The sequence below is a fragment of the Salvelinus namaycush genome, chromosome 22 (genome assembly GCF_016432855.1).
Source record: "Salvelinus namaycush isolate Seneca chromosome 22, SaNama_1.0, whole genome shotgun sequence".
In the NCBI taxonomy this organism is placed as follows: domain Eukaryota; kingdom Metazoa; phylum Chordata; class Actinopteri; order Salmoniformes; family Salmonidae; genus Salvelinus; species Salvelinus namaycush.
Window position 1 is genome coordinate 3,412,052 of NC_052328.1, and position 24,902 is coordinate 3,436,953.

At 41.4% G+C, this 24,902-nt stretch overlaps 2 protein-coding genes across 2 annotated transcripts; both read right to left on the bottom strand.

Moving 5' to 3' along the window:
- Nucleotides 1-10,571: 10,571 nt before the first annotated feature.
- Nucleotides 10,572-14,049, bottom strand: LOC120017355 (stonustoxin subunit beta-like). Its single transcript, XM_038960104.1, has 5 exons — nt 14,007-14,049; nt 12,929-13,094; nt 11,817-11,990; nt 11,602-11,648; nt 10,572-11,163 (listed from the first exon to the last, which is right to left on the bottom strand). The coding sequence occupies exons 1-5, from the start codon at nt 14,047-14,049 to the stop codon at nt 10,619-10,621; spliced, it is 975 nt and encodes a 324-aa protein (XP_038816032.1). The 3' UTR covers nt 10,572-10,618.
- Nucleotides 14,050-14,634: 585 nt separating this feature from the next.
- On the bottom strand, nt 14,635-16,371 carry LOC120017870 (NLR family CARD domain-containing protein 3-like; the record flags this gene model as incomplete). Its single annotated transcript, XM_038960830.1, has 1 exon — nt 14,635-16,371. A coding segment is annotated over one exon (1,737 nt), but the record flags the coding sequence as incomplete, so codon positions are not given.
- Between the last annotated feature and the right edge of the window lie 8,531 nt (nt 16,372-24,902).

Below are 24,902 nucleotides of genomic sequence, written 5' to 3' on the forward strand. Positions count from 1 at the left end.
TGCCCGGCTCCCCGGGAGCGCAGAGTTTGCGTATTTTAGACCATTCCATTGGTCCTTAAAATAAATGTCCACTCAGCTGTAGCACCGGGCCATGCAAAACGAACTTCCCACTGTCGCAGGGCACTGAGACACAGAGTTCTAAACCCAGACACGTTTCTTCAAGACATCTCTCTTACATGATTTTAGATAAACATATAATTTACTCGAAACCAAGGTTAGCTGTGTTTTTTTCTTCCAAAATGTGACTTACTGTAGGACTGTAATAATTGTAAGCAGGCCTACAAACCCAAAAGGTTTTTATTTGAGAATGTTCATTTGTATGCCTCAAATATTAAACTGTCTTAAAATATTTGATGATTAGTTGAATCAGGTGTGTAAGTGCTGGTAAGAACAAAAGGATTGAGAAACCCTGAGATAAACATAAAACCATATCATTGAAAAGCTCCTCCACCATCTTTACCAGACGTTTTACTGATAACATGTATACCTACTGATTAGTTTACACTTTGAAAACTTCTGTCTGTCAGCAACTCAGCTCAAGTAGCAGTTCTACTAACTAGTAATATCTCATTCCAGATAATCATTCTCTTACTCTGTCCTTTAGAATAAATTATTGTTCAGGATTACTTACTTATTTGTCAGTCATCTCCATATAGCGTTTTCTACTCTGTCGTCTCAAAATGGATCCTGAACAAAATAACAACTTTACTTTCTGTTTCAGCTCAGCCCGCCTCCCGAGTGGTGCAGAGTCCCGCCTCTTGCGTCACTGCAGTACCTGGTTCGAATCCAGGCTGCATGTTTGGGAGTCCCATAGGGTGGCGCACAATTGGCCCAGCGTCGTCAAGGTTTGGCCGGGGTAGGCCGTCAATGTTAATAAGAATTTGTTCTGACTTACCTAGTTAAATATAAAAAATAAAATATCTTCCACTAGATAGTAGTAAACACCTGCTGTAACCTGACTCTACAGCAGTATCATTATGATATAAAAAGCTAAACTGATCTGAAATCAGCTCTCCTATGAATACTGTCACAGGTTTACAGCAGTATCATTATGATATAAAAAGCTAAACTGATCTGAGATCAGCTCTCCTATAAATACTGTCACAGGTTTACAGCAGTATCATTATGATATAAAAAGCTAAACTGATCTGAGATCAGCTCTCCTATGAATACTGTCACATGTTTACAGCAGCTGACAGTTGCAACTTCATCGCTACTAACTCAAACTACCTTGGTTTAAATAAAGACAATATATGTAAAGATAAAAAGGTATATAACTTATAAATCATGAGCCTCATCTTGAGGAGTATGTGATTGGATGTTATAGACCCCCATCTGAACAGTTTCTTTCCCCATGCTGTGGCCCTCAGCAACTGGTCATCTGGCCCATAGAGACTAAATGACTATGCTGTGGCCCTCACCAACTGGCCCATAGAGACTAAATGACGATGCTGTGGCCCTCACCAACTGGCCATCTGGCCCATAGAGAATAAATGACTATGCTGTGGCCCTCACCAACTGGCCATCTGGCCCATAGAGACTAAATGACTATGCTGTGGCCCTCACCAACTGGCCATCTGGCCCATAGAGAATAAATGACTATGCTGTGGCCCTCACCAACTTAGCCAAATGACCCATAGAGACTAAATGACTATGCACTCTACGCTGCACAACGCATCAACGGGGATGTAGTGGAGGGTAAACCTACGTAAACGCGCTTACGCACCTTTTTATTTGTAAAATAGCGTAAACTCAAATGTGTATTCTGTTAATGATCGTTTACCCACGTATCATGCGTTCCCAACGTTAAGCCTAAATTCCATCGTGGAAACCGGGTCCAGGTTGGTCAGCATGATAAAGAATCATATCTCAAGCCTACTCTGTCTGTTGAATGTCTGATTACGACCTAACTTTATAATAGTTATATGTAGCCTAGACTTACCAGAGTCTGCCCGTCTGTCCTTCAAATCAACACATTTATCCTGCTTCTAATGTTGCCGAGAAATGTGCGCTACAGTTTCAACAGCTGTTTTGTAAATGCGTAGACCACACCCTTACTTTCACTTTCATATGAGGAAATCACGTCCCTTCTGACGTCACTAGTGTATGGTACAATAATGACGACGGAACCCTGTGAGATCTACTAACTAGTAATAATAAGTAATTCCATGTATTTATTCTCTTTCTCTGTCCTTTATTGTTCAGAAATACTTTATTTGTACTTCTCTCCATATAGTGTTTTCTGCTCTGTCATCTCACCATGGATCCTGCACTCAGCCATCTCCCCACCCTGATAATAAAGTGTTTTATTAGTATCTTCCACTAGATAGCAGTAAACACCTGCCGTAACTAGACTTTACAACAGCATTCCTTATTCATACAGGCAGTGTCTGAGGATGAGTGCTGATCTAGGATCAGGTCCCCCCTGCCCATGTAATCGGATTCATTATGATCTAGGATCAGGTCCCCCCTCTCCATGTATTCTGATTCATTATGATCTAGGATCAATTCCCCTCTCCATGTAATCTGATTCATTATGATCTAGGATCAGGTCCCTCCTCTCCATGTAATCTGATTCATTATGATCTAGGATCAGGTTCCCCTCTCCATGTAATCTGATTCATTATGATCTCGGATCAGGTCCCTTCCTAAGCCAGGATTCAGACACGGCCAGGACATCTGGACATCAGGCCAGCACCGGAAATCCTTCATAACCACCTTCTCCTCAAGGACCACGTAGACTCTTCCTGGATGGAATGGCACAGCAGCTACAGTGGGGAGAACAAGTATTTGAGACACTACCGATTTTGCAGGTTTTCCTACTTACAAAGCATGTAGAGGTCTGTAATTGTTATCATAGGTACACTTCAACTGTGAGAGACGGAATCTGAAACAAAAATCCAGAAAATCACATTGTATTTTTAAGTAATTAATTTGCATTTTATTAGACTGCTATATGACTGCTATATGAATGTGATCAGTATAGTACTGTATAGACTGAATGTCCTCAGTATAGTACTGTATAGACTGCTGTATGAATGTCCTCAGTATAGTACTGTATAGACTGCTGTATGAATGTCCTCAGTATAGTACTGTATAGACTGAATGTCCTCAGTATAGTACTGTATAGACTTCTGTATGAATGTCCTCAGTATAGTACTGTATAGACTGCTGTATGAATGTCCTCAGTATAGTACTGTATAGACTGCTGTATGAATGTGCTCAGTATAGTACTGTATAGACTGAATGTCCTCAGTATAGTACTGGTGGATAGTTTGAGTCTCATAGTTGATCGGTTTAAGGGAATATCCTGTGCAAAATGTAAATCTGGAAAAAAGTTGTGCTTTACAGATTGGGAAATGGTCGGGAGGGATCATGGCTTTGCCAGGGGGGTGGAATGGTGTAAGGGTATCTAGGAGTGTACCTAGGGGATGAGGGGACAATGGAAAAACATTGGAATGGGGTGGTTGATATGGTGGAAGGAGTATGAGGAGATGGTGTTGGCTGCTATCTCGTATGTCATATAGGGGTCCACTATTATTGTTAATAATGTGGGTGCCTCTGCACTGTGGGGGGATAAATATCATTGGGTTCCACAAAGTGTTTTGTATTTGTCAAAAGAGGAGGGGGGACAAGGTCTTGTACATCTTGTAGGGCCGCTGCTTTCTGGTTTCAGTTTATTCCATGATTGCTTTATGGACCGGATAATGTGTTGTGGAGAGGGGTGGCAGTTCTGGTATTACAGCAGGTCTGGTATTACAGCAGGTCTGGTATTACAGCAGGTAGGGAGATTAGGTTTATTAAAGGAGGCTTTATTTTTGGTTGATAGTAGCCAGATTTCTAGGGATGGAGTACCTCCATTTTACAGAGGCCTTCTTAGGGTTTGGAGTATAATGAAGGTGTCCAGACGCAATAAGGCTGAGTCAGTGCATTGGCTGCTGGAGGAACCTCTGGTGTTTGGGGCGAGACTGGATTGTACAACTGAAGCTGTTCCACATTTCTCCAATATGTTGGTGAAGGGCAAAATCATCACCCTAATGAAGTTATGTATAATATATATATACTGTATATATAACTGTATTCATATAACATAAGGTTTTCAGGATTCTCTCTTTCTCTGGGTGTAACCCCCCCCCCACACACACACACACAGACCAGGGGGCCACTAAGTATCCTTGCTAAACAGCCCAGCTCTGAATTGTGTCTTCAAATTGTCTTCGGAGTAGTTTAGAAAACATTCCAGGATAGCCCTATAAGGATAGGTGGCACTGCTATGACTGATAAGGCGTTCACCCAAAGTCACATCCACTTGGGAAAAGATGGTCGCCAAGGGGTAATTAATGAGGCTCACCTTGGCATCATTTGCAATATTGGTCCCATCTCTTTTGGTCACTTTGAGACGTAAATGTAATAAGGTGTTGTTGAGGTCCAGGTAGGTCTCCAACCATCAGACCACTGATACAACCAATAATATTACATTCAACATACACAATACCAACATACCGTCTCCAACCATAAGACCACTGAGTCAAACAGATGAAGTGGAGGGACAACTGCATCATTTAAATATGAATTAGTGGCCAGGTTTGATATTATGAGTTCAAATAATTCTAGATTATGTTCACATTCCCTTCCAGTTGTGCATAAGATAACAATGGAAGGTATCCTTAAAATGCAGCGCATATTACATTCAGGCATTACCCCTGTCAGTGATATGGGCTTACAAACGAATCGATCCACATCAGCTTGGTTTGCAAAGTACTTTTCCCCATGTTTTAGTGGCCCATAACTTGATCTAGACGACTTTTTCCAAGGAAAACCAAAAAGTCAATCCACTGCTACCAACACTGTTCCATTGTCCTGTAAAGATATGTCTAATATACCTGGATACAACTTTATAGTTGTTGGACTCCAGGAAGAGTAGCTTCTGCTTTGTAACAGATCATGGGGATCCCAATACACAAATAAAATTAAAGTCTATATTTAAATGTTTTATTTATTTAACTAGGCAAGTCAGTTAATTAAACCTGTTTGGGATAGGGGATGTCCGGATGAAAAGCGTGCCCAAAGTAAACTGCCTGCTACTCAGGCCCAGAAGCTAGGATATGCATATAATTGGTAGATTTGGATAGAAAACACTCTAAACACACTAATTTCTAAAACTGTTAAAATAATATCTGTGAGTATAACAGAACTTATTTGGCAGGCGAAACCCCGAGGACAAACCATCCAGGATTTTCTTTTTTTTGAGTTCACTGTGTTTTCAATTGGGTTTCTATGGGAACCTAAATTTATGTGGCACTTGGTTGCAGTTCCTATTTCTTCCACTAGATGTCAACAGTCTTTAGAAATTGGTTGATATTTTTCTTTAGAGAAATGAAGAAGTACGGCTATTCAGAACGAGGGTCCAGCCTAGTGCAATCTAATGTTTCGGTGCGCACCATCTGGAACGTGCTTCACTTTGTTTTCGTCCGGTATTGAACGCAGTTTATCCCGTCTTAAATTTGATCAATGATTTACGTTTTAAAATGCCTAAAGTTGGATTAGGAAAGTTGTTTGAAATGTTTGGAAAAAGTTTACAGGTAACTTATTAGATAGTTGTAGTCGTGTTGGGCGAGTTGGCACCGGTGTTTTTCTGAATCAAACTCGCCAAATAAATTGACATTTTGGAGATATAACAACGGAATTAATCGAACAAAAGGATCATTTGTGATGTTTATGGGACATATTGGAGTGCCAACAGAAGAAGCTCTTCAAAGGTAAGGCATGAATTATATCGTTATTTCTCAGTTTTGCGTCGCGCCTGGCGTGTTGAAATATGATTGTCATGTGTTTGTTTGATGGGGTGCTGTCCTCAGATAATTGCATGGTTCTCTTTCGCCGTAAAGCCTTTTTGAAATCTGACACGGTGGCTAGATTAACAAGAAGTTAAGCTTTAATTTGGTGGATTGCACTTGTGAATGTATGAAAGTTGAATATTTCTAATAATTATTTTTGAATTTCACGCTCTGCAATTTCACAGGATGTTGTCGAAACGTTCCACTAGCGGAACCCCTAGCCATAACAGGGTTTATTAAGAACAAGTACTTATTTTCAATGACAGCCTAGGAACATAAAAGAGGGAGACATCACAATGGATATCTTATGCTTTGATGTGTTTTTGGGGTGGTAAAACCCTTAATAGGCCAAGAAAATACGACCAACCTTGGGACAGAGCGGGCACTGGGTTCCATCGGCAATTTCTGGGGACAGACTAGAGGTCGACCGATTATGATTTTTCAACGCCGATACCGATACCGATTATTGGAGGACCAAAAAAAGACGATACCGATTAATCGGCCGATTTTTTTTATTTATTTGTAATAATGACAATTACAACAATACTGAATGAACACTTATTTTAACTTAATATAATACATCAATAAAATCAATTTAGCCTCAAATAAATAATGAAACATGTTCAATTTGATTTAAATAATGCAAAAACAAAGTGTTGGAGAAGAAAGTAAAAGTGCAATATGTGCCATGTAAGAAAGCTAACGTTTAAGTTCCTTGTTCAGAACATGAGAACATATGAAAGCTGGTGGTTCCTTTTAAAGAGTTCAATATTCCCAGGTAAGAAGTTTTAGGTTGTAGTTATTATAGGAATTATAGGACTATTTCTCTCTATACCATTTGTATTTCATATACCTTTGACTATTGGATGTTCTTATAGACACTTTAGTATTGCCAGTGCAACAGTATAGCTTCCGTCCCTCTCCTCGCCCCTACCTGGGCTCGAACCAGGAACACATCGACAACAGCCACCCTCGAAGCATCGTTACCCATCGCTCCACAAAATCCGCGGCACTTGCAGAGCAAGGGGAACAACTACTCCAAGTCTCAGAGCGAGTGACATTTGAAACGCTATTAGCGCGCACCAAGCTAACTAGCTAGCCATTTCACATCGGTTACACCAGCCCAATCTCGGTAGTTGATAGGCTTGAAGCACAGCGAAGAGCTTCTGGCAAAACGCAGGAAAGTGCTGTTTGAATGAATGCTTACGAGCCTGCTGCTGCCTACCACCGCTCAGTCAGACTGCTCTATCAAATCATAGATTTAGTTATAACATAATAACACACAGAAATACGAGCCTTAGGTCATTAATATGGTCGAATCCGGAAACTATCATCTCGAAAACAAGACGTTTATTCTTTCAGTGAAATACGGAACCGTTCAGTGTTTTATCTAACGGGTGGCATCCATAAGTCTAAATATTCCTGTTACATTGCACAACCTTCAATGTTATGTCATAATCACGCAAAATCCTGGCAAATTAGAAGGCCCAAACTAATGCATATACACTGACTCTGCGTGCCATGAACGCAAGAGAAGTGACACAATTTCACCTGGTTAATATTGCCTGCTAACCTGGATTTCTTTTAGCTAAATATGCAGGTTTAAAAATATATACTTCTGTGTATTGATTTTAAGAAAGGCATTGATGTTTATGGTTAGGTACACATTGGAGCAACGATACGCACCGCATCGATTATATGCAACGCAGGACACGCTAGATAAACTAGTAATATCATCAACCATGTGTAGTTAACTAGTGATTATGATTGATTGATTGTTTTTTATAAGATACGGTTCATGCTAGCTAGCAACTTACCTTGGCTTCTACTGCATTCGCGTAACAGGCAGGCTCCTCGTGGAGTGCAATGTAATCAGGTGGTTAGAGCGTTGGACTAGTTAACTGTAAGGTTGCAAGATTGAATCCCCCGAGCTGACAAGGTAAAATTCTGTCGTTCTGCCCCTGAACGAGGCAGTTAACCCACCGTTCCTAGGCCGTCATTGAAAATAAGAATGTGTTCTTAACTGACTTGCCTAGTTAAATAAAGATTAAATAAAGGTGTAGAAAAAAATATATAATAATAACAAAAAATTTGCCAAATCGGTGTCCAAAAATACCGATTTCCGATTGTTATGAAAACTTGAACTCGGCCCTAATTAGGCTGGATCCCTTCTTGAAATGCAGGTTTTAACTAATGAAACAACATAGAATATGATCTACATCAGGTATTCACAAACTGGGGAATGCCATTGGCGGTACGCCAAATATAATGTGATTCACATTTTAAAAAATACAGTATATTCTTTTTTATCTTTTTATTTTATTCACATTTCAAACAGTCCATTTATTTTTTCCAACATGGCTATACATTTGAGTGAGGTTAATTCTCACCTGAGTATCCTCGTTTCACTGCCAAAAATACAATTTAACCATCTATTGTTAAGCGAAATAACAACACAATGTCAAATAAAGGTAACCTAGTAATTTTTTAAAAATCCAATCACAATAACCGTTACTCTCTCGTGGGAATTCCACTAACGGTCCGTATGTAGCCAAACGTAGCTGGTGCTCATTCCGTTTGCTAAAAATTTTATAAATGGTTTAAAAAAGTAGGGCCCGCGTCCATAGAGACACATACCAGCTCTACTGGTAGTACTGCTACTACCAGCAGTACTACACCTGTCAACAACACAAGTTGTTCTGCTTCCACGAGCACATCCAATGCTAGCATCAGGAATTCTACATTTGTTGTTAGCCCAGCTAGTATGGACACTGACAGTTGTGAATCTGATGCAGCCGAAGAGCTACTGCCCCGGGGAAAGCACCGAACAACAGACCATCGGACCATCGAAGAGGTGCAAATATGATGAGAACTATATTGATTTGGGGTTCACTTATATTGGGAGTTGTGCCTTTCTTTAGCCACAGTGTGTTATATGTGCAAAATAACTATCTCACGACTCAAGGAAACCCACACTTGCACAGACATTTAGAAACAAAACATGCCAATTTGAAAAATAAGCCACAGGAGTTTGAGCGAGAATTAAGACAACTTTTGAGTAATAAGACATTTATAAAAGCAACAGATACCATTAATAAGAAGGGGCTAGAAGCGTCTTATATGGTAAGCTACCGAGACGATAGGACAGGGAAGCCCCATACTATTGTGGAAGACTTAAATCTGCCACGGATATGGCTGGGACAATGCTGGGGGAAAAGGCCAAAAAAACTATACAGACAATGCCTTCATCAAACAACACTGTTTCAAGACGCATGGAACAGGCTGGAACACGCTGGAACACGCTGTCGTACTTATGCCGTCTATCCAGAGCATACCAAACAATGTGTTTGTGTGTGTTTGTGTGTGTGTCCAGTGTGTGTGTGTGTGTGTGTGTGTGTGTGTGTGTGTGTGTGTGTGTGTGTGTTTGTGTATGTGTGTTTGTCTCCAGTGTGTGTGTGTATGTGTGTGTCCAGTGTGTGTGTGTCCAGTGTGTGTGTGTGTGTTTCCAGTGTGTGTGTGTGTGTGTCCAGTGTGTGTGTGTGTGTTCAGAGTGTGTGTGTGTGTGTGTGTGTGTGTCCAGTGTGTGTGTGTCCAGTGTGTGTGTGTCCATTGTGTGTGTGTATGTGTGTGTGTGTGTGTGTGGGGGGGGGGGGGGGGGGGGGGTCCAGTGTGATATAACAGAAATCTGATGGATGAAACAAGACACAATATTAGAAATCATCATCATTCACATTAGAATGTTAACTAAATTTTCACTAATTAATTTAATGTAGATGTTTCTAGGTATCAAAAGGAGAAGTATAGGTAACTTGAGTGAGTGTGTGTGTGTGTGTGTGTGTGTGTGTGTGTGTGTGTGTGTGTGTGTGTGTGTGTGTGTGTGTGTGTGTGTGTGTGTGTGTGTGTGTGTGTGTGTGTGTGTGTGTGTGTGTGTGTGTGTGTGTGTGTGTGTGTGATGTATGTGTGTGACAGGAACCAAACCAAGATCGCACTACCACACATACAAAGTGGGAATAAACAAGCCCGCATGAAGAGCAGGCGGGCCTACCGACTTAAATAGCCAAACTAAAAGTCTAAACGAGAAACAGGTGAAACAAATCAGACCAAACCAACAGACAAGGGAAAAAGGGATCGGTGGCAGCTAGTAGGCCTGTGACGACGACCGCCGAGCACCACCCGAACAGGAAGGGGAGCTACCTTCGGTGGGAGTCGTGACAGTGTGTCCATTGTGTGTGTCCACTGTGTGTGTGTGTGTCCAGTGTGTGTGTGTTTGTCCATTCTGTGTGTGTGTTTGTCCAGTGTGTGTATGTTTGTTCAGTGTGTGTGTGTCCAGTGTGTGTGTGTGTGTGTGTGTGGATGTGTGTGTGTGTGTCCAGTGTGTGTGTGTGTGTGTGTGTGTGTCCAGTGTGTATGTGTGTGTGTCCAATGTGTGTGTATGTCCAGCGTGTGTGTGTGTGTGTGCAGTGTGTGTCAGTGTGTGTCAGTGTGTGTGTGCAGTGTGTGTCCAGTGTGTGTGTGTTTGTCCATTCTGTGTGTGTGTTTGTCCAGTGTGTGTATGTTTGTTCAGTGTGTGTGTGTCCAGTGTGTGTGTGTGTGTGTGTGTGTGTGTGTGTGTGTGTGTGGATGTGTGTGTGTGTCCAGTGTGTGTGTGTGTCCAGTGTGTGTGTGTGTGTGTGTCCAATGTGTGTGTATGTCCAGCGTGTGTGTGTGTGTGTGCAGTGTGTGTCAGTGTGTGTCAGTGTGTGTGTGCAGTGTGTGTCCAGTGTGTGTGGTAAAGGTATTATTCACAGGGACACTGAGACGTCACCCCAAACCCCAAAGTAGTCATCCCAAAGCCTAAACCCTGGATAGAGGGGCTCAGTGAATGTGGAGGTGAATGTCTTCAGGTGGGTCAGTGTGTCAGAGGAGGCTCTATAGAAGGACAGAATGCCAGCTGGCCAGTCCAGATACACTCCTACTCTGTGGGAGCTGGAGGAGGGGACGTCTATGGTAGTGGGATTATTATTGTGCCAGGCAGTGTTACTGTTGTCAGAGCAGTCCAGACTCCAGGACTTGTCATTGTATCCAAGACAGCAGTCATCACACCCTCCTCTCCTGTTGATTCCTTTATATGTCACTCCTATACCAGCCTCTCTACCACTCCACTCTACCTCCCAGTAACAGCGCCCAGTCAGACCCTCTCTACACAGCACCTGTCCACAGTCCTCAAATCTCTCTGGGTGATCAGGATACGGCTGCTTCTCTGTCCTACGTGTCACCTTTCTGTTCTCCTCAGACAGAGAGAGGAGTCTGTTTACTGTGTTTGGGTCCAGTGTGAGATAACAGACATCTGATGGATGAAACCAGACACAATATTAGAAATCATCATCATTCACATTAGAATGTTAACTCACTTTTCACTAATTCATTTAATGTAGATGTTTCTAGGTATCAAAAGGAGAAGTTTAGGTAACTTGAGACTTGTTGAATGATCATATGTTATACTGTATGGTAATATAAAACACACTTATTCCCATTAATTACACACACACACACCTGTATGCATCATGAACACAAACAATCATTTCTAATTTAACACGAACGCACCACACACACCGACATCGTCAAAGCAACTCTTGTAAACTTTGGTGTCCCTGATTTCTGCTTCTGTAGAACTACAGCTGATATTTAATATGACCAAGTAAGTAATGATGGTGGTCTTTGACTTTGACTTAACTTGAATTATGACTTATTCTTAATCATATTCTTCACAGCAGTCAACACTCACATTTTCTAAGCCCAGGTTTCATTGTGTTCTCTCCACCATGTTCCACACTGTAGCAGTAAGCAGAATAACAGACAGTCATTGAGGGATACACACACACACACACACACACACAGTCAGCATATAATTTGTCCAAGTGGTGGTAAGAATGTTTGTCTTAACTAGCCTGATAAGTCAAACATGTCTGATATGAACATTGACATAAACCCCCTACATACTTGAGTTTCTCCAGTCTGCAGTGTGGATCCTCCAGTCCAGCAGAGAGCAGTCTGACTCCTGAGTCTCCTGGGTGATTGTAGCTAAGGTCCAGCTCTCTCAGGTGTGAGGGGTTTGACCTCAGAGCTGAGACCAGAGAAGCACAGCCTTCCTCTGTGACTAGACAGCCTGACAGCCTGCAATGAGAAAATCATATTAAAATCACACTGATATTCTTTGGTGGTGAAAATAGAAGCAGTATATTTTTGTCAACATTCAGATATATCGTATAAAATACAAATATTTGAGTAGACTGACCAGACCAGTTTAAAAAGCAGTATCAGTCAAAAGACAGACAGTGAGGTATCAGATTTAGATTGTATTGAGTATACAGTCCACACCATATCAGTTTTGACAGTGAAGCTAACATTTTCAATGTGTCTCTATCCTCCAACCTTTTCGATTTGAGATCAAATGTTTCATTTGAGGTGACAGTATATAATGTTACCTTTTATTTGAGAGCATTTTCATACGTATCTGTATCACAATAAAGAAAAATGAAGCCGATTTATGTATCTAGTCCCCCTATTTGAAGAAGTCATACGTATTCTGACCAATTCACTTAAAGTGTATTAAAGTAGTCAGAAGTTGAGTTTTTGGTCCCATATTCTTTGAATGCAATGACTACATCAAGCCTCTGACGGCCATGATTAAGAAAGATCATGAATGAATCATGAATAATGATGAGTGAGAGAGTTACAGATGCTACAACAAAACATGCTAACCTCTTACCATTACCAATAACAGGGGTTACAACAAAACATGCTAACCTCTCACCATTACCTATAACAGAGGCAACAACAAAACATGCTAACCTCTCACCATTACCAATAACAGAGGCTACAACAAAACATACTAACCTCTCACCATTAACCTCAAATAAAAGGTGACATTCTGTACTGTCACCTGATATGAAACATTCTATCTAAAATCCAACATGCTGGAGCATAGCACCGAATTTAAAACTGTAAGCTTCACTGTCCAAACACATATGGTGTGGACTATCTGTGCCTGGTAAACACATGTGGATCTGGTGAACAGTTATCACTTGTTGACCAACTACAGGAATACTGACCTCAGAGTCTCCAGTTTACAGTGGGGATTCCCCAGTCCAGCAGAGAGCAGCTTCACTCCTGAATCCTTCAGGTCATTGTTACTCAGATCCAGCTCCCTCAGATGTGAGGGGTTTGACCTCAGAGCAGAGGCCAGAGAAGTACAGCTTTCCTCTGTGACTAGACAGCCTGACAGCCTGCAAAGAGTAAAATCATATTAAAATCACACTGCTATTCTTTGGTGGTGAAAATGGTGGCAGTATATATTTTCAACATATTCACATATATCAGTGTCCTGAAACATGCCATATCTATTCATAAATGAATTAATTAATCATTATTATAAATACTCATAATATTACTTGTAGGGAGAAAAATGTATAGTACAACTATTTGAGTAGACTGACAAGACCAGTTTAAAAAGCAGTATCAGTCAAAAGATAGACAGTGAGGTATCAGATTTAGATTGTATTGAGTATACAGTCCACACCATATCTATTTTGACAGTGAAGCTAACATTTTAAATGTGGCTCTCTACTCCAACATTTTGGATTTCAGATCAAATATTTCATATGAGGTGACAGTATATAATGTTACCTTTTATTTGAGGATATTTTAATACATATCTGTTTCACCATTTAGAAAAACGAAATCACTTTATGTATCTAGTCCCCCTATTTGAAGAAGTCATAAGTATTCTGACCAATTAACTCATAGTGTTTTAAAGTAGTCAAAAGTATAGTATTTGGTCCCAAATTCTTTGAACACAATGACTACATCAACCCTGGGACTGCCATGATTGTGAATGATCATTAATGAATCATGAATAATGATGAGTGAGAAAGTTACAGAGGCTACAAAAAAACATACTAACCTCTCTCCATTACCAATAACATTGGTGACAACAAAACATGCTAACCTCTCACCATTACCAATAACAGAGGCTACAACAAAACATGCTAACCTCTCACCATTACCAATAACAGAGGCTACAACAAAACATACTAACCTCTCACCATTACCAATAACAGAGGCTACAACAAAACATGCTAACCTCTCACCTTTAATCTCAAATTAAAAGGTTACATTCTGTACTGTTACCTAATATGAAAAACTCTGTCTCAAATCCAAAATGCTGGAGCATAGCACCAAATGTAAACTGTAAGCTTCACTGTCCAAACACATATGGTGTGGACTATGTGTGCCTGGTAAACACATGTGGATCTGGTGAACAGTTATCACTTGTTGACCAACTACAGGAATACTGACCTCAGAGTCTCCAGTTTACAGTGGGGATTCCCCAGTCCAGCAGAGAGCAGCTTCACTCCTGAATCCTTCAGGTCATTGTTACTCAGGTCCAGCTCTCTCAGGTGTGAGGGGTTTGACCTCAGAACTGAGACCAGAGAAGCACAGCCTTCCTCTGTGACTCCACAGCCTGACAACCTGACAAAGAGATCATCATGCCTTCACAAACACACTGTTGATTTCACGAGTAGTGTAGAAGGACAATGGCAGATGCATTTGGTTTATTCTCCCAAACAAAATATAGATTCATCTTCCGTCTCCTAGAATTTTATGATCATAATGTTATACTAATGTGAAAATCAATGCATTGATTCAATATTTGTTTCAATATAATATTATATACATATTATAATACATATATACATTTCTCTAAACTGAATATTTCTTCCTGATGATTAGTTCGTATATGTCATTTGATTTGTACTCACAGAGCAGCTCTGGAGGCTTTGACCACTGGCAGCAGCCTCAGAAGACCTTCCTCTGATCTGGAGTATTTCTTCAGGTCAAACACATCCAGCTCCTTTTCTGAAGTCATCAACACAAAGACCAGAGCTGACCACTGTGCAGGTGACAGGTTGGCTCTAGAGAGACTTCCTGAGCTCAGGTAGCTTTGGATCTCCTCCACTAGAGAATGGTCATTCAGTTCATTCAGACAGTGGAACAGATTGATGCACCTCTCTGGAGAAGGATTCTTCCTGATTTTCTTCTTGATGTACTTGACTGTTTCTTCATGGCTCTGTGAGCTGCTTCTTGTCTTCGTCAGTAGACCTCGTAAGTGCTTCTGATTGGACTCCAGTGAGAGGCCCAGAAGGAATCGGAGGAAAAGGTCCAGGTTTCCCATCTCACTTTGTAAGGCTTTGTCCACAGCACTCTTGTAGAAAGTAACTTCAGGCTTGTCTTTTGTTTGCAGTTTGTCCATTAGATTCTCATTGTTGTTTATGAATGAGAGGAGCACATATACAGCAGCCAGAAACTCCTGAATGCTCAGATGAACAAAGCAGTACACCTTGTTCTGGTACAGCCCACATTCCTCTTTAAAGAGCTGTGTGCACAATCCTGAGTACACTGAGGCTTCATTGACATCAATGCCAACCTCTTTCAGGTCTTCTTCATAGAAAATAAGATTGCCCTTCACAAGCTGTTGAAAAGCCAATTTTCCCAGTGACAGAATGCTCTCTTTATTCCAGTGTGGACCTGTCTCTTCTTTCCCAAGATACTTTTCATTATTCTGTTTGGTATGAAACACCACAAGGTGTGTGTACATCTCAGTCAGAGTCTTGGGCATCTCTTCTCTCTTATGTTTCAGCATGTGTTCAAGGACTGTTGCAGAAATCCAACAGAAGACTGGAATGTGGCACATGATGTGGAGGCTCCTTGATGTCTTTATGTGTGAGATGATTCTGTTGGCCAGGTCCTCATCACTGAATCTCTTCCTGAAGTACTCCTCCTTCTGTGGGTCATTGAATCCTCGTACCTCTGTCACCTGGTCAACACACCCTGAAGGGATCTTATTGGCTGCTGCAGGTCGGGTAGTTAACCAGATAAGAGCAGAGGGAAGCAGATTTCCCTTGATGAGATTTGTCAGCAGAACATCCACTGAGGTTGACTCTGTGACGTCCCAACAGATCTTGTTCTTCTGGAAGTCTAGGGGCAGTCGGCACTCATCCAGACCATCAAAGATGAACAGAACTTTGTACTTCTTGTAGTTGGAGATTCTTGATTCTTTGGTTTTCATTGAGAAGTAATTAAGAAGTCCAATCAAAGTGTGTTTGTCCTCTTTCATCAAATTCAGCTCCCGAAAAGGGAATGAAAATACAAATTGGACATCCTGATTTGCTTTTCCTTCAGCCCAGTCCAGAATGAACTTCTGCACAGAGACTGTTTTTCCAATGCCAGCGACTCCCTTTGTCAACACAGTTCTGATAAGTTTGTCTTGTCCAGTTAAGGGTTTGAAGATGTCGTTACCTTTGATTGCAGTCTCTGGGCTTGCTTGTTTCCTGGTTGTTGTCTCAATCTGTCTCAGTTCATGTTCATTATTGACCTCTCCTGTTCCACCCTCTGTGATGTAGAGCTCTGTGTAGATCTTATTGAGAAGTGTTGGGTTTCCTTGTTTAGCGATCCCCTCAAACACACATTGAAACTTCTTCTTTAGATTAGATTTGAGTTCACGTTGGCAAATCACAGCAGGATCATCTGAATCTAGAAATAACACAGAGGATATTAATATTATGTCTGTTTTAATGACTACAGTATTGAAGGACTGTTATAAAGTTTAAATTATAATAATTTATTATCTTAACTGTCTGCATAAATCTATAAATGTTTTAATACTGCGTTAAACACTGGTGTGACTAATTATATTATTATTGGTATTACTGATGGTGTTATTAATGTTGTCTCTCTCTCTCTCTCTCTCTCTAAATTAATCAACACAACACATCCCTGCTGCTACTTGATGAGGTCACTAGGTGTTGTGTTAAGGCTGCTACAATATCATTGAGTTACACAGCTACTTTAGCTGTACTTTAGCTACAGCTTTTAAATGTTATAAAACAGCATTCAACATGAGGCAGACAGATCTTACATTTCTCCAGTGTGTTAGCAAGCTCCTTCTGGTTCATTTTCCTCAGGACGTGCAGTGTGATCTTTAGAGCCCCCTCTCTGGCACTGCTCTCCTGCTTCTCATCTTCAGCATCCACCACTTCCTTATCCTGCTTCTGACTAGCAAAGCCTTCTGGGAGTTCTGGACTAAGAATCCTCTTGAACATCTTCAGCTCGTTCTTCACAAATGTCATAATATTCTCTTCAAGCAACTGAAATAAATCAAGTAAATAAGTTAAGCAAGTGAAGAAATGCTTTCTCATGAACACATTAATGAATGATTGACAGATCAACTTTACTTGAGGAAAACAAAAACAAAAACAAATGAACATAACAGGACAACATACTCTGAATATGGAGGCCAGGTCTGTTTGATGACTCTGGGAAGACTGACCACTGAGAATCTCTGACTCTGATCTCTCCTGTTGGTTTCTGTGGACAAAACATGAGATTACATCTCCTGATCCAGGGAGTACACACACGCACATGCACACGCGCACACACACACACACACACACACACACACACACACACACACACACACACACACACACACACACACTGGACAATGAAAATGTAAAAAAGGATTAGCCTATGGATTATGAAAACAACAAATAGAAATGGGAAAATGTGAGAGGAGAAATGACTAGAGACAGTGTTGTTTAACTCACTGACCATGACCCATGAGTTCTTCTTACCTTTGTTCAGTAGAGAAGTCTCCCTCTCTAAACATTATAGGAGGTTCCATAGACTGGTCACTCTTCATGGACACACAGCTGGGTACAGGGGGGGCTGGTCTCTCCTGCTTGATTGGGCTTCAACACAACAGAGACAAACATTACATCTCTCATCTACTCTGAGCTCAGATGGGGAAACATAAGAAGAGTTTAATTCCAAAAAGCTATATATCAATTTTCAGAAATGTTCTTAAATGAGCTTTTATTGTTTAATTATTATGAAAGAGATGTCACGACTTCTGCCGAAGTTGGTCCCGCTCCTTGTTTGGGCGGCGTTCGGGGGTCGAAGTCGCCGACCTTCTAGCCATCGCTGATCCTCTTATCATTTTCCTTTGGTTTTGTCTTGTCTTGTATCACACCTGGTTCCAATCCCATTCATTATATGTTGTGTATTTAACCCTCTGTTCCCCCTCATTGTCCTTGTCGGTGATTGTTTGTTTGTAATCTTTGTGCAAGATATGTTCTGGTGTGTGGCAGGTTTTGTACCCACTTGTATTATTTTGTATATTTTGGTTTTTGGAGTTTTTGAGCACTTATTAAACTGCTCCATTTTATACCAAGTTGGATCTCCTGCGCCTGACTTCCCTTCCACCAGCACGCACCCTTACAGAATCACTGACCCAGTATGGAGTCAGCAGGTTATAGAGGTGGAGGAGCGCGTCCGGAGCACGCACCCTTACAGAATCACCGACCCAGTATGGAGTCAGCAGGTTATAGATGTGGAGGAGCGCGTCCAGGAGCACGCACCCTTATAGAATCACCGACCCAGTATGGAGTCAGCAGGAGCAGGTACCCCGGTTATAGAGGTGGAGGAGCGCGTCCGGGAGCACGTACCCTTACAGAATCACCGACCCAGTATGGAGTCAGCAGGAGCAGGTACCCCGGTTAAAGAGGTGGAGGAGCGCGTCTGGGAGCACGCACCCTTACAGAATCACCGACCCAGTATGGAGTCAGCAGGAGCAGGTACCCCGGTTATAGAGGTGGAGGAGCGCGTCCGGGAGCACGCACCCTTACAGAATCACTGACCCAGTATGGAGTCAGCAGGTTATAGAGGTGGAGGAGCGCGTCCGGGAGAACGCACCCTTATAGAATCACCGACCCAGTATGGAGTCAGCAGGTTATAGAGGTGGAGGAGCACGTCCGGGAGCACGCACCCTTATAGAATCACCGACCCAGTATGGAGTCAGCAGGAGCAGGTACCCCGGTTATAGAGGTGGAGGGGCGCGTCCGGAGCACGCACCCTTACAAGAGATTGGTGTGTTTTTTCACTATTTAATCATGGCATGGGGTTGTTCAATGACATCCATGTATTTGTTTAAAATCTAGAGACAATGTTGTTTAACTAACTGACCATGACCCATGAGTTCTTCCTACCTTTGTTCAGTAGAAAAGTCTCCCTTTCTAAAGTTTAGAGGTTGACTCATAGACTGGTCACTCTTCATGGACACACAGCTGGGTACAGGGGAGGCTGGTCTCTTCCGCTTGATTGGGCTTCAACACAACAGAACAAAACATTTGATTGCTCATCTGCTCATCTACTCTTGAAACATAAGAAGAGTTTTATTCCAAAATGCTGTATATTCATTTTCAGAAATGTTGGTAAATGAGATTTTATTGTTTAAAGAAATTATTTAACCACTACAAGTGTCACGTCCTGACCATAGTTCTTATGTGTTTTGCTTGTTTAGTGTTGGTCAGGACGTGAGCTGGGTGGGAATTCTATGTTGTGTGTCTAGTTTGTCTGTTTCTGTGTCCAGCCTAATATGGTTCTCAATCAGAGACAGCTGTCAATCGTTGTCCCTGATTGAGAATCATATATAGGTGGCTTGTTTTGTGTTGGGGATTGTGGGTGGTTGTTTCCTGTCTCTGTGTTTGTGTTCTGCACCAAATAGGACTGTTTCGGTTTGCCACACTTTGTTATTTTTTTGTTCGTTGTAAGTGTTCACTGTTTTTTTGTTTAATTAAACATGTTGAGCACTGGCTACGCTGCGTGTTGGTCCGATCCCTGTTTCACCCCCTCTTTTAGTGAAGAGAGGGAAGGCTGCCGTGACAACAAGGCTTTACAAAATGATTCTAAAGTGGGTAACATACACTTCAAAATGTCAGCGCTAATGAAAAAAGGATCAGCCACTACAAAAAATTTCTCTTAATTATAATCCATAGAAAAATGCACATTTGCTGTTATTTTCCTGCTGTGAGAAACTTTGTCAAATTAAGATTTGGCATCTGTAAGTGTCTGTGTATACATTGATGTTTACACAGACACGGTGACTGAGTTCATCATGAAGTATAGGGGACGTTGTTCCCACTGTGACTATTAAAACCTACCCAAACCAGAAACCGTGGATAGAGGGACGCATTCGCGCTAAACTGAAAGCGTGAAACACCGCATTTAACCGTGGCAAGGCGACTAAGAATATGGTTGAATACAAACAGTGTAGTTATTCCCTCCGTAAGGCAATCAAACAGGCAGAACGTCGGTAGAAGAACCCTGCCCTAGATCCAATCCAATTTGATTACCGCCCCAATACATTACCGCCCCCACAGACAATGCAATCGCCACTGCACTGCAGACTGCCCTATCAAACCTGTACAAGAGGAATACCTATGTAAGAATGCTGATCATTGACTATAGCTCAGCATTCAGTCTGAACCCAGCCCTGTACAAGTGGGTCCTGGACTTCCTGACGGGCCGCCAACAGGTGGTGAAGGTAGGAAACAACACCTCCACTTCACTGATCCTCAACACTGGGTCATCACAAGTGTGCATGCTCAGTCCCCTTCTGTACTCCCTGTTCACCCATGACTGCGTGGCCATGCACGCTTCCAAATCAATCATCAAGTTTGCAGACGACACAACAGTAGTAGGCCTGAATACCAACAATGACGAGACAGCCTACAGGGAGGAGGTGAAGGCCCTGGCGAAGTGGTGCCAGGAAAATAACCTCTCCCTCAATGTCAACAAAATGAAGGAGCTGATCGTGGAATGAGGGAGCACCCCCTATCCACATCGTCGGGACAGCAGTGGAGAAGGTGGAAAGCTTCAAGATCCTTAGCGTACACATCACTGACAATCTGAAATGGTCCAACCACACAGACAGTGTGGTGAAGAAGGCTCAACAGCGCCTCTTCAACCTCAGGAGGCTGAAGAAATTTGGCTTGGCCCCTAAGACCCTCACAAACTTTTACAGATGCACAATTGAGAGCATCCTGTCGGGCTGTATCACTGCCTGGTATGGCAACTGCACCGTCCACAACCGCAGGACTCTCCAGAGGGTAGTGAGGTCGGCACAACGCATCACCGGGGGCACATTTCCTGCCCTCCAGGACACCTACACTACCCGATGTCACAGGAAGGACAAAAAGATCATCAAGGACAACAACCACCCGAGCCACTGCCTGTTCACCCCGCTATCATCCAGAAGGCGAGGTCAGTACAGGTGCATCAAAGCTGGGACCGAGAGACTGAAAAACAGCTTCTATCTCAAGGCCCTCAGGCCCTCTGTTAAATAGACATCACTAGCCGTCTACCACCCGGTTACTCAACCCTGCACCTTAGAGGCTGCTGCCCTATATACATAGACAAGGAATCACAGGTCACTCTAATAATGGAACACAAGTCACTTTAATAATGTTTACATACTGCTTTACTCATTTCATATGTATATACTGTATTCTATTCTACTGTATTTTAGTCAATGCCACTCCAACATTGCTCGTTACATTTTTTTACATTTTCTTAATTCCATTATTTTACTTTTAGATTCACGTGTATTTTTTTGAATTGTTAGATATTACTGCACTGTTGGAGCTAAGAACACAAGAATTTCACTACATATTAACATCTGCTAAATATGTACTATATGTGACCAATAAAATTTGATTTGATTGAATTAATCTTAAGGTAGCTTGTTGAGACAACCACATATCACAGTCAAATATAAAGGATACAAACATTCCATTCCTGCTAAACAATGGATAAATAGAGTTTTGCAAAAAAAACTAACATTTTCATACACATCTACAATTTGGTACAGAAATGTTGAAGGTACCAATAAGCAATCAATTCTGAGGAAAAAACACAAATGTGAAAAAAAAATGGTATATTGTTTTGGAATATAAATTCTTAAACAATATTGTCAGCTCACCTCTTAGCTTTGATGTCACGTCCCTCAGAGAGACCACTTTTAGTGGCAGGGCACCCCACCTCTCTCTCCACAGAGAGACTCATTTTAGAGGCAGGACCCCCTTCCTCTCTCTCCCCAGAGAGACTCATTTGAGCGCTGACCCCTAAACAGAGATCAAGCATGTTGGTTGTGGTTAACACAGTGACAAATAATTATTCAAGGTCAATTGTTCTCTTTTATTCATTATTCATTCATTATCCCTTAGAAATAAAACATTTACTAACAGGCAAATCCAAACAGTCAGGTGATTTAATTACTTTTTCTTGCCCAATGACTACTCAAAACCTGAAAACTAGGCCAAAAAATGTGCCCCTGATAGGCCTACAGCTTATTTCAGATAGACTACAGTAGTAAACTATCCCCTGATAGGTCTACGTCTTATTTCAGATAGACTACAGTAGTAAACTAGCCCCTGATAGGTCTACATCTTATTTCAGATAGACTACAGTAGTAAACTAGCCCCTGAGAGACCTACATCTTATTTCAGATAGACTACAGTAGTAAACTAGCCCCTGATAGGCCTACATCTTATTTCAGATAGACTACAGTAGTAAACTAGCCCCTGATAGGTCTACATCTTATTTCAGATAGACTACAGTATTAAACTAGCCCCTGAGAGACCTACATCTTATTTCAGATAGACTACAGTAGTAAACTAGCCCCTGATAGGCCTACATCTTATTTCAGATAGACTACAGTAGTAAACTAGCCCCTGATAGGCCTACATCTTATTTCAGATAGACTACAGTAGTAAACTAGCCCCTGATAGGCCTACATCTTATTTCAGATAGACTACAGTAGTAAACTAGCCCCTGATAGGCCTACATCTTATTTCAGATTGACTACAGTATTAAACTAGCCCCTGAGAGGCCTACATCTTATTTCAGATAGACTACAGTAGTAAACTAGCCCCTGATAGGCCTACATCTTATTTCAGATAGACTACAGTAGTAAACTTGCCCCTGATAGGCCTACATCTTATTTCAGATAGACTACAGTAGTAAACTAGCCCCTGACAGGCCTACATCTTATTTCAGATAGACTACAGTATTAAACTAGCCCCTGATAGGCCTACATCTTATTTCAGATAGACTACAGTAGTAAACTAGCCCCTGATAGGCCTACATCTTATTTCAGATAGACTACAGTAGTAAACTAGCCCCTGAGAGGTCTACTTCTTATTTCAGATAGACTACAGTAGTAAACTAGCCCCTGATAGGTCTACTTCTTATTTCAGATAGACTACAGTAGTCTGGGCAAGAAGTAGGCAAGATGTAAGCTGAATGATTTAGCAGCTTGCTTAATTCAAACTGACAGATTAATTAATTTAACATGAATAGCAAGGCGATTTTGAGGTAAGAAGTGCTTCTGTTGCCCAGTAGCCTGCTGCAATAGAATACTGAGGATGGGGTCGTAATTTCAATCAATGAATCTAATATTAATACTATGATTATGAACTGAACAGGTCTATGAATCTAATATTAATACTATGGATATGAACTGAATATGTCGATGCTTGTCAACAACAGCCAGGGTTTTATTACCTGTAGCCTAATCTGACTGACTGTTACCTTCAATCTAATGCATTCTAACATCTGATCAGCCATTGAGATAGAACTGTTACCATGGTCACACTTGATAACTTCCAATTGAATTAACTAAACATGCACATTACTAGTTGCATAATAACAAAAGGCTACAACAACAATAAACTGAAGTTACAGGCTTACTTTAATGACAATTTAAATAGCCTACCTTAGCACATGTAGGCCTACTGATTAGATTCCACTTTGAAAAAACTGCTGTCTGTCAGCAACTCAACTCAAGTAGTTGTTCTACTAACTAGTAATATCTCATTACTGGTATTAATTATCTTACTCTGTCCTTTAGAATAGATTATTGTTCAGAAATACTTAGAAAAACTTACTTTCTTTTTTTTAGTTATCTACAAATAGTGTTTTCTACTCTGTCGTCTCAAAATGGATCCTGTACAAAATAACAACTTTACTTTCTGTTTCACTCAGGCATCTCTCCACTCTGATAATAAAACGTTATTTTGGCATCTTCCACTAGATGGAAGTAAACACCTGCTGTAACTAGACTTTACAACGGTAAGTGTTTGGTTTCTTGGTCCTGGTGACTCCTGGGAAGTCTCAGAGTTGGAGTGCTGATCTAGGATCAAGTCCCTCTCTCCATGTAATCTGATTCATTATGATCTAGGATCAGGTCCTCCTCTCCATGTAATCTGATTCATTATGATCTAGGATCAGGTCCTCCTCTCCATGTAATCTGATTCATTATGATCTAGGATCAGGTCCACCTCTCCATGTAATCTGATTCATTATGATCTAAGATCAGGTCGCCCTCTCCATGTAATCTGATTCATTATGATCTAGGATCAGGTCCCCCTCTCCATGTAATCTGATTCATTGTGATCTAGGATCAGGTCCCCCTCTCCATGTAATCTGATTCATTATGATCTAGGATCAGGTCCCCCCTCTCTATGTAATCTGATTCATTATGATCTAGGATCAGGTCCCCCTCTCCATGTAATCTGATTCATTATGATCTAGGATCAGGTCCCTCCTCTCCATGTAATCTGATTAATTATGACCTAGGATCAGGCCCCCTTTCCATGTGTAACAGTATAACTTTAGTCCGTCCCCTCGCCCTGACCCGGGCGCAAACCAGGGACCCTCTGCACACATCAACAATAGTCACCCACAAAGCATCGTTACCCATCGCTCCACAAAAGCCGTGGCCCTTGCAGAGCAAGGGGAACCACTACTTCAAGGTCTCAGAGCAAGTGACGTCACCGATTGAAAGGCTATTAGCGCGCACCACCGCTAACTAGATAGCCATTTCACATCGGTTACACATGTAATCTGATTCACTATTATCTAGGATCAGGTCCCCCTCTCCATGTAATCTGATTCATTATGATCTAGGATCAGGTCCCCCTGTCCATGTAATCTGATTCATTATGATTGTTTTGTCTCATGTATCTTTATATTCATGTAGCCTGGGGGCCATGTAATCTGATTCATTATGATTGTTTTGTCTCATGTCTCTTTATATTCATTTAGCCTGGGGGCCATGTAATCTGATTCATTATGATTGTTTTGTCTCATGTCTCTTTATATTCATATAGCCTGGGGGCCATGTAA